At 37.8% G+C, this 13027-nt stretch overlaps 1 protein-coding gene across 5 annotated transcripts in view; it reads left to right on the top strand.

The window, feature by feature from the left end:
* The window catches only part of SLC9A9 (solute carrier family 9 member A9), a 214204-nt gene that overhangs the window by 1287 nt on the left and 199890 nt on the right, over positions 1 to 13027 (top strand). For 4 of the 5 annotated variants that reach the window (XM_027787215.2, XM_005237721.4, XM_055817588.1 and 1 more), the window contains exons 2-4: positions 7339 to 7541; positions 11517 to 11594; positions 12208 to 12284. In XM_027787215.2, coding sequence (XP_027643016.1) covers positions 7347 to 7541; positions 11517 to 11594; positions 12208 to 12284 — 350 coding nt within the window. In that variant the 5' untranslated portion in view covers positions 7339 to 7346. Of the gene's footprint in view, positions 1 to 6283; positions 6403 to 7338; positions 7542 to 11516; positions 11595 to 12207; positions 12285 to 13027 lie in introns of all 5 variants that reach the window. The other variant, XM_055817589.1, reaches the window with a different exon arrangement.

The raw sequence follows: 13027 nt of genomic DNA, 5'->3' as shown, positions 1-13027 counted from the left end.
TATTCTGAAGAATATTTGTTTATCATGGCACCCTGCATGCAAAAATCTCTATGGAGGTTCAGCTGCAAGTCTGCAACAGAAAAGGCAACCGACTCCTACATTTTGAGATAAAAGTCTTCATTTGCTCTTTCCATATCAACTATTTTAAAATTATCTCAGTTTCACAGGACTGCAGCTGAAGATCACAGTGTTCCTTGTGTCCCTTTCAGACTATTTTATTAAAGTAACTGTATGAAATTTCAAGAACACAGGCTATTTCATCATCTTGGCTCGCTTACTATCTTCACAAGTGACTTGATACTTAGAAGGAAAGCAGGTAAACAAGAAACACTTGTATTAAGCCAGTCACTGAACCCTTAACACCTGGGTCTGTGGGATCTCTTAATTCTCACCAGCCTCGCATGTATTTTAAAGTTGTGAAATAGTATTTATTTGGTAACATGCCCTTTTTCCAATCCTGAAATCTGTTCCACATAGAAAACACACTTCAACTGAGTCAGTTGAGACTGAAATACACATCACACGATACTTAGTTAAATGCAATGGCTTTCACTGATTTTTGTTTGTTTTACAGGGTACAAGCTACACAGCATCATGGAGAATACGTTTGCTTATTGCATTTCTATTAGCAATGAAACGGCAATATATTAATTATGATCAACTTTTAAATTATGGCAATGTTTTTCTAATTACATGGATTACATGGGTGACTCTTCTATAGTAGCTTTCTTTATGCAATTGTGCCATTTCCCATGGGCAACTGAAAACATTTGCTGAAGATTTAGACAAAAGCCTATCAAAATAGAAATTAAATCTGGGGAAATACAACATTGCACAAACAAACCAGTATTTAATTAGTTTTATCTGTTTTTTGGTTCTGTTTTGCTGCCAGCCTACAACATTATCTGCACATCATAGGGGTAAGCAGGTCATGATATTATTTTGATCAGTTAAGAGACGAGTGCTCCAGCAGGACAGAGATTTTGAATTATTAAAAATGTTCATGAACAAAGGAAACATTCCTCATGATTGGAAACAAACTGTCTATTTAGTCTTGCATTATTTATGGCAACCTTCAAACACAGAAAAAAAGTTTATTCATAGGACCTAAGAAGCTGATTATGCCCTTTCAATCCTTAGAAATTTTGGATATGGGTTTAGGTATCTTTAGCATTGTGGAATAGCAATAATGAAAAGAAAGTGGAATTTCAGAGGTCACGATAGAAGTGTCAGATCAACACGCAGCAACTTCAGGAGAAAATCTTCATGGCACTGACTGTGAGCTAAATCCTGCCCTCTTATTTTTTGCCTTCATTATCAGAACAATTCTGGTTTGTACCCATTTTGTACAAACCAGATGTCTCTGCCCTATAGTTTGCTTTACTCCAGCTCATCAAGCTATTTGTTAGAGTGATAGAAGAACAAGGCCACTTATTTGCAGACTGCAGCCATGGTATGATAGATGGGTCTGTATTCCTTATCAAAGACAGCATGCCATTAGGGGTATAGTGCTGGAAAGGATAAAGTGAAATAAGAGGAAGACCAGGGAAAAAAACCACAACACAGAAATACAAAAACAGGAAGAAGTTTTGCAGTTACTGCAAAGTGCTGATCAGCCACAAACTAAGCACTAGGAACAACCTGATACAAAGTTCTATTTAAAGTATAGAACAAATGAAAGGGATATTTTGGTGGGGTTTTTTGGTCATTTGTTTTGGGTTGGTTTTGTTTTTTGTTTTTTGGGGTTGTGGGTTTGGTTTGGGTTTTTTTGCCTAAGCTTTGCAAGAAAATGCACTTTTAGGCTGAACAGTTCCAGCCAAATAAAGCCCATGCTGGAAAACCATCCATTTAGAAACTTCAAAAACTGAGATGTATTTTTTTTTAAATTAAAGCAATGGTTCAACACCAAATATACCTATAGTTAAATTAAAAAATTTTCTGCAGTTGCAAAGATAAAACCCAAGGCATTTAGCATAACAGGAATTCAACATTATTTCACACACACAAAAAAAATAATTATGTGTACGTATATACACACATTTAAAGGTACTTAGCTTGAAATTATTTAAGCACTCCAAATGTTTTGTTTTGACACCAAACTGAAAAAATCACTCACAAACAATGAAGAATACAGACTTACCTGTTTATTCATTACTTCCTTTGCTTTCCAGTATCTCAGAGGAAAAGTTTCTCTACACACTGTAGCTTGGTTTGACAAACAGACCCCAAATAGTAAACTCAACTTAATTCCTGATCTCTGTATATCAGGGGGGCAGGTGGATATGAAAAAGTAACTTCGTGCCACCCAGAAATGGAAGAGCATTTTTATATGCATTATCAGCACAGTTTTCTATACAACAGCATAGTCAAAATCAGTGTGGTAGATTATTTACACAAGCAGTGATGAAAACTGAACAGCACTTTTCTCAGATAGGAGTAGGTGGCCTCTCTTTTAGCACCAGACCCCAGAAGCTGGCCTCTTAGTACTCAGCAATGGACAACTAGACAATAAAAGACTTAAGTGCCTATTAGCCAGCTCCTACAGGGCCTAGTATCTTTAAATACCTCGGTCATAAAACCTTAGATGGCAAATTCCCCACATAATACATAAGCTGGGGGGGAATAGCCAAGAGCTAGCACAATGAAAAACTGAGTGTAAGTACCCAAATTTCTCACCCTCCTCAGAATTTAGGTATCAGGGCTACACAGAGATGCTACCGGTTACCTCTGATTAACAGGCTAAAGCACTCCTGCAGGTAGGCAGCCAGAATTAAACTTTAGGAAAAAAAAAACCTAAACAAAAAAACCTCCCAGCAACAACTCACCAGGGTAATCTGTGCCTTTTATCTGCTGGGTTAATTAGTAACTTCAGTTGAAATTGATCTCAGCTTGAATAGTTATTACCCCTAGGGAATGTGTGGTACCCATTGGGGCAGAGGTAAGGCTGCTTGAAGATGTGCCTGCCTTCAGAGTGGTGCTCTGTGGGGTTGGATGGTCACACTGGAGGGAAAATGCAAAAGGAATGAAAGACAGAACACGATCACTGTAGCACCCACAAGAAATGGCTCTGTGTTGTAGTGGTTGGAGAAGCTTACTGAAAATTTGAGGGAACTGGAAGGTCCACCAGTCCTTTTTGCTCTCCTTCCTTCCAGTGGTTCAGCTCCCCTCAGCAGTGGGAAAGCCGGCTCACAGGAGCCCTCCCACAGCCTTCTCTGAGCATCCCATGCAGCGCTGTTTGGAAGTGAGGCACCGTCAGAGTTCTCAGTTCAGCTTTGGTGGAGGTGTCTAATGATTAGGCAATATGATTTTTACACCTCCTAAATCCATTATGTCTCTTGCGTGAAACAACTGTAGTTCCCTTCTGATTGTGTGTTCTGGCTATCCCTAATTCTCAAAGGCAGCAATGGATGTAGCAAGTCCCAGAAACCGGCGTCTCTAGCCCTCAGTGAAACAGAGCACTTCATTGGCCTCCTGACTACAACATCCGCAGTGATGAAAGATTGTCAGGATTCAGGGGAAAAAGTAGGAAAACCATGATCAGGGCAGAAGCTGACATTTTATAGTAGGCTGATAAAGAATATTTAAATGAACTATGAAGAATGTTTCAGAAGATACATTACAAAAGCACGATTTCAGTTTGGAAGGGAAAATAGTAGAAAGGAGAGTACATTATGCACCTATTTAAAAATTAATTATTTCCATTAGAATATGATCTACATTCCCAAATTCTGTCATGAAAGAAATGTTATATAATGATTTAAAGCAGAAAGCACGTTCCATAAATGATACACCTACTAAAATATTAAATACACTCTTCCCAGATTTTTAATTCACTGGGGGGTTTATATAGGGTCTTTGGCACATTTATTATTACTGAAGGAAGGGTAAGATCCCATCACCTATATTGACTCTTGCAATACAGTGCAGCAGTAGCAATTGTCTTTGAACCTTCCATAGAGATTTGAGAATATTATGAATCAACCCATCATTATGTATCCAGTCCACATTTTGTTAAAATTTAACACAATACAGAATTTCCTTAAGAGCTACAAGGACCTCCAAGCCCCATTGATACCCAATTAGAACTGTATTGGAATATATATATTATATATATATATATATATATAATATTATACAATATATGTAATTAACGTTATGTTATATTTTTATATTGGAATATAATGGAATTTCTCCAATATATGTATGCTGTTGGATACCCTCACAATTTCCTTGTTCTTTTAATATAATTTCATTATTTGTGTGGCTCTGTACATTACTCAGATTGGAACTCCATCAGAGGATAAGATCTAAAGCTAGTAGAAGAAAACTCAAAAGGCAAACTTGAATTCCAGTCATAAATCTCAGTCACCATTGATCTTTATTTCTCTACAGCTACTGTGATCACATTTTTTAAATATTCCTTTTCTGCAAATGGATTAATTTATACTCAAAGGCTGTCTTGCAGGACCAGGATCTACAATATTTGCATTTGTTTCTACTCCAGAAAATTCCTACAGAGGCAGTTTGAGACTACAGCTGAGGATAACGTATCTTCTCAGAATACAGAATAAGAACAGTCCTCTACTTCTAGTCTAAATTTGACACTACAGGTTGAAATAATTTTCTTTTGAATCGTTCGGTGCAATTGCATTACTGTAATTGAGAACATTCATTTTGATTTGTAAAACAATCAAACAGAGTTTAGTTCAAAGTATATGCTAAATTAGCCAATATAACACACATACTAGGAATCTCGGTATTGTAGGACACAGTATCCACCTGGCTGTACAACAGAGACGGTAAAGGCAATGTCAACTGCTTTCCACTGGTCTCCCTTGAGCAGTTCCATGTTGCCATTCTGAAAGTTATTAAGTGCACAAGCCATGTAAACAGTCAAACTTCAAAAGCTAAAAAATAAATCGGAAGAAGAACTCTGAATAGTCAGATTTAAACTATATGGTTTTCGCTCTTTATTCATGATTTTTGAGCTCTCAGTTAAAAATAGTGCTGTTTCCTTAAAGTCTTGTCTTCTGTATGCAGCAAGACTGTTACTTGTACAAATGAGCATGATGCTCAGTGTTGCCAGTATAACAGAAACGAGGCTATTAGAAAACAAGATTACTGTCCTACATAATTCTGGAAGACATAATGTGAAGACCTAAGTACAACTATTCAGAAAAAGGCAGGTTAATATGACAGATGCTATAAACAAGCAGGTAAATATTAGAGACCAGGAAACAGAGCAAGACAAGAAGTTGGGCAAGCACAGAAGAATCATGTCTGGGAAAGATAATGAGGGACATACAGGGAAATTCGGTCAGCAGGCAGAGAGAATTCAGAAGGAAAGAAATAGGAAGTGAAAGAGGAGATGATGGGATAGGTGAACAGGTTGTAACAGCACATTCGTCTAACCAAACACTTCTTTCTCTTGACTACACAAAACCTATTCCCATCTTGTGATCTGATACTGACTCTAGTGAACTGTGTTGCCAAATATTCCTGTTTTTGAAGAGTCTTTTTCTACCAGTGTCCTTGCACAGGCATTGCTGGACATCTGCAAAATATTTCTGTTACCTGAGCTGATAAAGTCTGGTAACAGAAGTGCAAGAGAGGCTATATTTTAAAACACTGAGTGATAGGAACAAATACGTTAACAGAAAAACTGAAAGTTTTTTATTCCAGAGAATGAGAAGAAAACATCAGGTCTTGCCCAGGCATCAAATGAAGTTGAATTTTTAATGTATTTTAAATTTAATTTGAAAATGAAATATGTCGTTCTTCTAGAGGAAATTGAATAAAAATAAGATGAAAACCCTGATAGTTTTAACTAGTGAATGTTTTCCTGGGTTCTGAGACATCATTTCAGACATCTGGGGCTGACCACTGTAGAAGTCATATTTCACAGTAGCACATTCATTGCTTGCTTCCCCTTTCCCATACACGCTTTCTCCTAAAATTTTGAGGAATTCTGTCTTTTACTACAGCTAGGTTTATTATCTGATTTGTCGCACAAATGCTGTATAACTTAAGAAAGTGGCCTTGGGATTCTCTAGTGCTTATCAAAATCCTCTACCATTTAAAGAAAACAACCATATTAAACAATATATAAAAAACAAGCATAAATGCATATGCATACTAAACAAGCAATAGAGCTGTTACTCTGTTGTAGCATCAGTCCAGGAAGCAACAAACTTGCCTTACATGAACTAGAAATCTGCTGTTCAGAGAGTCTCAGTTACAGAAAAATGCAGCAATAATAAAGACATCCTATTTATCTCCCTAGGTATTTATGATCACTTTTATCACCATGGCATCTGATTATTGGATAAAACTTAAACTTCATATTTTTCAGATCCTTATCAGCTATTTCCTGCAATTTAATTTCTTTCTTATCTTTCATCCGTAAGTATATCTGTCTAGATATGTAGATGTCTTCCATCAATATTTAATCTGAGTAGTCTTAGCATTTTATGAATGTGTTCATAATTAGTAACTGTAAAGCTGTGCATCATATAGATGGGACTTAAAGCACATAGGACATAAAAGAAGCATGGAAATTAAATTTGAAACCAAATCCAAGTTTCTGAGGGTGAAAATAATCTCAGTAATGTTACCTGGCTAAATACTGGTCACCCCCCCTGAAGTATTCTTGCAAGCTCCCACTAGAGCCAACAGAAAGACACAGATCCTCCAGAGGACAATTGCAGAAGTACCTTTTCCTCTGTGTTGACTGTAAAGGAAGACAAAATGTCTGTCTTAGATAAAAGTCCTAAATTATAGATAATCAAATCAATTAGTCCCATTCTTAATCTTCCTTTCCTTCTTCCTGCTTTTATTTTCCCATGTTTATACAGTCTCAAAAATAGTGTTCTACAGAAAGCAAAATGTGCCTGAGGATAGTGTCAGAGTTTTTCCCCTATGAATGGTGTAAAATCTCCAAAAGCACAGCTGATTTTCATATGCTCAGTACAACACATTAATTATGCAGGCAGCCCCCTTCTCCAAACCTCTGTTGAAAATGCAGTGAGTGAGCAACTCAGTTAATAACTAAACTAGAATGATTCCAGCAACCAGATCACAAAAATAGGAGTACAACTGAGCATATGTCAAACCAACATCTGTATTCCAATGAAATTATGATGACCATACTTTATGGTCATCCGTGAAGTGTTGAGTGAGGTAGGTGTACCTCTGTGAAGGTGGAAATACTGAGAACATGGCGTCCTAGCTTTAATAGAGTTCATTTTTGTTCAAAACTGTAATTGTGTAGCATCAGATACTAAAAAGTACCTGAATCTCCTTAGTTTTGTTGTTTGTTTTTGTTCTTTTGTTCTCCAGGCCTTGTAATGGGATTAATTATACGATACACGACAAAAGCATCAGATGTTGAAAGCGGAACTGTTTATGAATGTGAAAAGCTGAAATCTGGGCCATCCACTTTACTTATTAATATAACTAATCAGGTCTATGAATATCAATACAAAGGAGAGATCAGCCACCACAATGTCAATGGCCACCAGGGCAATGCAATGCTTCAAAAGGTAAAACCTATGTTGTTTTTGCTCTGAACTGTGTAAGATATTTCTTTTATTTACACCCTTGAGAGTGGAAAACATTTCAAGCTAAAATGTGACAGAGAGAGAGAGAGGCTATTCTGAATTTAGGGTGAGAAGAGAACAGGAAAGGAAGCAAGGTGTGGTAGAAGCCTGACCATCACATAGCATACGTCTGGCTATAGCTGCCTGAACTCTTTTAGATGACAATCCCACATCCTGCAGACACTGAGTTCACTTGCTGATTCAGCTGTTACCTCGGACTCATCACCACCAAAACCTTAGAAGCCGCACTGATAACTTTACTTGTTCTCTGTTTTAAAAGTGACTTGCTCTGGCAGCATAATGCAAGGGAGGTTTACCTCTTGTGTGCAGCAGAGGTAACGACATGTTACAAAATATAAACTTGTATATATGTAATCTTCCACAGATGTGTGTGTGTGTGCGGGGGGGGGGGGGGGGGGGGGGGGGGGGGGGCGGTTTATAACACTTAAAATTTTGTGTTACAATGTTCTCATACATTCACTCACTACCGCAGGGCTTTCACTGGCTGATCCCAAGCTTGGCAGACAGCATTGCGGCAATTCAGGCTGGATGCAAAAAGGGAAGTGTAGGGGGAAGTTCAGTCTTATACAATGTCATGGCCTTTTCTGTTTTCCAGTGTATAACAATTAAAATATTTTACATTAGTATAGTCTTTCCCCACTCTTGCAATATTTACTTCTGTAACATTCACTTACTTAAAAAAGAGCAGCAATTTAAAGAACTCATGAATGCAGAGGGACTTTCTGAAACCTGGATTTTATGCTCAGACATCACATATACACATGAAGCTTCTAAGCCTTTGCCAGTCCTTTTTGACAGTATCGCAATATAGTATTTTGCTTTTTCTCAAGTATTTTTGCGTATCTAGCACAGTAATACATGTTCCTGTGTATTATAGTGGTTATCATTATAAAACCTTTTAAGTTATGTTAGAATGTACACTGGGGAACTCAGCAGAACTAGGATTTAACCATCTGCTCAAATTCCTTGCTGACACACCACTGTGTGCCTATTATTACTGCCAGATCCTTGCTGTTCTCAGAAAGAACTGGGCTGTCAAGGACTGTTAGAGCTGTGGTGGGTGGAGACAGGAAAATACTGTGGCAGTCAGACCAGTCCGATTTTGCTGAATCTTCATCCTTTTTCCTGCTAGTTGGCTGCAAGAGGTTCGTCTTAGTCAAAGTGTGTGTTGAGTTTCCAAGACATATGTACTAATCCATTACATTTGAACATCTTCATCAAACTTGGTACTCTAAAGCTGACTTGTGTATGAGAAAGGAGCACTAACTCCCACAGAAGATTCTGTTGCCCTTACAGGGATTGCCCAATCTTTCTTCTATAGTCTCACTTTGCTGGAAGATTCATAAGAGTCTCGACTGTGAATTGTGCATTTCTCAATATTGCTGGAGAGGCCTCAGTCTGTCTGGGATTTTCACTCCTTTTTCCTTTAAAATTATTTGGCAAATATCCTCTTAAAAAGAATTTATTTTTTTTTAAAAGAGGAAAGAGGGAGGAATTCAACAGTATTTAGGAGACAATAACAATGCCTGGCAGTCTTCCTGACTGGCAAAAGGACTAACATAAAAACCAGAAAACAGTATCAGACCATGCTCTGGTTTTTGTGCAACTATAATTCACTTGACCTCAGTATAAGAGTTTACTAAGTGCATTTATCAAAAAGAATAGGCTGTGCCATGACTTACAAATGTGTATACTTTAGAACACGGTTTTAAAAAATAAAACATGCAGTCAGGATTTTTAATGTCTATGGAAAAAATGTTTTAATGTATTTGTTGAATTAATTCCAAAATTAACATTTGAGGCTGTTAGTTCATAAGTGAAGAAAATCCTTATTCTACCATGTTTTCAATGAAGTTACCAACACAACTGAATTTGCTGGCATATTATTTGCCAACTAGTTTTTTTCAACTTTATAATTCAAAGTAAGCAGAATGGAAAAAAAGGCTGAGCTCTCGCTTCCTGTTTATCAAATCAAGCTATGTGTTAGTAAGAAGACAGAAGTAATTTTGTAGGTCGGTCTTACTCTTCTGAAGCTAAATAATTAATCTAGAACACTGTAGCCTTAAAATATCACTTTATCTCAACAAAAGAGCTGCAAGCTTTTGCATTAATTACACCCTGTCTCTTTTAAAAGGATTGGTATAATATAGGCTGCTGACAGAGCAGTAAACAGTACACAGGCTTATTAATTTTATTTTTCTCCAGCAATGCTGTGGTTTTAAACAGGATTCTATTTTACTGGAGGTTTGTAATGAATTGCAGTGACTGAACATTGTCCTTGGTCTCTCTCCGTGCCTGAATTTGAAAGCAAATATGAACAGTGTACCGACAACAGCTGGAATAAGAACTTTATCCCTTGTCTAACATCATCCTCATTCTAGCATTACTTTAAAAAAAATAATGGGTACTTTATAAACTGTTTCTGGCTGTTGTAGAAATAAAAATGTGTGTTTTGCATAAACAGGGCTGACATTGCACAGGCATTTGAGTGTAACAAACTGCCTGACAGAGGATGAAGTGGTGTCTGCTGCTGTGCCAGCCGGTGGCTTGGAACAGGAACCACAGGGGGACTAACCCAGTAGCATACCATCAGTTCTGAAAGCAAAGAGCACTTCAGCGATGTCTTTGCAGAAAATCCAGTTAATCTTCAGAGAATTGCTGAATCTACTTCTTAGTTTACTGAGGATACAAGGAAACCCCTTTGCCAATAAAACAGATACAAGACAAGTAGGCAACAGGACAGCGTCGGTGCCTCTCAGATTTTGTGACACAAGGGGTACGTTGCATCTTCAGTAACACAGAGACAGACATCACCAGAAGAAAATTACAGCTTCGTTGCCATGCCAATATGGCTTATGGTGTCAGCACATATAGAAATAGAAAAAAAAGCAAGGAACTGAGGATGTTACTGGTAAATTAGTCAAGCTGCTAATAATTAAGGCCATCACAAAACCCTCAGATTGAAATCTGGAAGAAAAGGCTTATGCCATTTGTGAATGTTATGTCTGTGTAGGCAGTCCTTCTGCCAAAAAGGACAACTTGTGCTTTGCAAAACTTACATTTTCATAGGATGCAGAAAAAGCTAGTTATTGTGGAGAATCTAGAGCTTGTTTTGTTGCAGTCAGGCCAAAATGGATTGCCTGGACTGGACCAATTATACTTTACAAGATGTGTTACAACAGAAATGAAGCTAGTGAAGCAGTCAGCAGATTTACTGAGAAACTTTAAGACAGTAAAAAGCTATGCTGGCAGGTTAGCAGAGCTGATAGTACAATTGTAGTTTAATGAGTTATGTCGCATCTGAGCTACATTACCTAGCCATATGCAATGTTCCTTGCCTGCTGAAAATGTGATATAAAATATATTTTTGATCACTTTGGGGTTAACTCAGGGGAAGTAAGCAAGATTAGCAAGCTCTGACTGTGCCTAAATAGATATACTTCAAAGGAAACATTACGCTGGTTTTGGTAGTGCAGGCCTTTTCTTTTATCACCATTCTGTATGTGGGGAACTGAAGCTCAGCACTGATGATGTGTCTTCCCTGAAACTGAACAAGAAGTCCATGACTGATCCAGGAATTAATCCATGGGACTGTCAAGTTGGATGTCTGGTAGTGCAGATGCTATCACAGGGAATACTGCTTGTATGTGTTCCCCGTAAAGCAGTGCATAGCTGATTTCCTTCTGTAAGGAATGTTTTTCAAGTACTATTCTAGATATATATAAGCAGTAAGGAGCTACACACTGATACTTGTAAGAAAACAGCTGAGTAACATTCTGGCCTGCAGACATTGAAGCTGATCCAGAGATTAATCCTGATAAGAAGTTACAATCAAAGTCTATTCTATCCAATTAAATGATTATTTGTCCTTACTCTCTCTTTTTTCCTTTCCGGCAGATGACATTTGATCCTTCCATCTTCTTCAATATTTTGTTGCCACCCATTATATTTCATGCTGGATATAGTTTAAAAAAGGTACGAGTCTCTTTCTTGTATTACAAAAGTGGCTGAATGTGATTGCTACTTTGTAGATCCAACAGGCCAGTGACAGAGCAGAGCTGGTTAACAATTATATTGCGTGGGAAGAACTTGACAGGAATGGAAGAAAATGAAAGATGCATGGACCTCATTCTGCTCCCTTTCTGCATCTGTGCAAAGATTTGATCGCGCAGTTAATAACACTTGGGCATTCCTGTTTTTAGAAGAGACCACTTCAAATCTGGTGACACTGCACGTAGGCAGCAGCCTACCTGTGGTTTGTATAGTGCACAATCAGGACGTTATTCAAGGGATGGGATTACAACAGTCTTTGCATCAGATACTTTCAATGTGAACTTCTGTTATGATCCTGAACCATTTGGCCACATACATAAAAGGGAGAATTTTGATGGCATTCCAGCAGGCCAAAAATTAATCATCTGAAATTGTATTTTCCAAAATAACTGAAGTAGACTATGTTGTTTCATCTTATATTTGAGGTACAGGTTGTAACAAAAATGGCACTTCTAGGTACAGTGTTTCAACTTGGTCTGAATGTTCTTTCATTGACTATATCACAAAGCACTTCTTTTCAAACTTGCCTCCCCAGAGACATTTTTTTCGTAACTTAGGATCAATTTTAACCTACGCCTTTTTGGGAACTGCCATCTCCTGCATTGTCATAGGGTAAGTTAATGCCTTCTGCTATTATTGCTCAAGTCATTATTAGTGCTTGGTATTTTTTTCAGCTAAAAACTAAACTTTAAAAAGAATTGTAGATCCTGCATGGTCAATACACTTCACAACTTGTGTAACAGATAAAGTAATTCCTTATCGGAGAATGCTGAGGTGGAAAAGGCAAAATTATTGGGTAGTGAGAACTGTCCAGGGCATACAGGAAATTGTGTCCTTGATTTCTGGTCTGTGACTGATGTAAGCATGAACTGTTTTCTACAACCCTGTAGCTTTAACCACCTGTCCTGAGACACAGAACCATTCTCTTGAATGAAATTCCATGCTTCTAACTAGAATTCCTTCAACAGGAGAGCAGATGTATAATAGAAAAGGAAGGCCTTCAAATCTCAAAAGGGGGAAGAACAGATACCTAGTAGCATATATGTAAAATAACTGGAGTAATTTCAAAGGCTAAGTGAAACTTTTATTTGAAGGTTACATAAAAAGCCTCAATCTGGAACGATGTGTGAATTTAGCCTGGGAATGACTCAATGGCTTCTGCAGAAAAACAGGAAGGGAAAAAAGCAGAACTCTTCTTGTGCGTCCTTTCACTTGTCGTAGAGTCCTGGCTTCAGCTGGGATAAATTTTCTCCTTGGTGGCTAGTGCAGTGCTGTGTTTTGGAATTGGTGTGGGAACAGCATGGTTGGGGACTTTCTGGTTTCTCAGGCCTTGCCAGCGGGAGGGCTGGAGGGGC

Source organism: Falco peregrinus, chromosome 12, assembly GCF_023634155.1.
Source record: "Falco peregrinus isolate bFalPer1 chromosome 12, bFalPer1.pri, whole genome shotgun sequence".
Taxonomy (NCBI): domain Eukaryota; kingdom Metazoa; phylum Chordata; class Aves; order Falconiformes; family Falconidae; genus Falco; species Falco peregrinus.
This window is presented reverse-complemented; position numbering and strand designations above follow the sequence as displayed.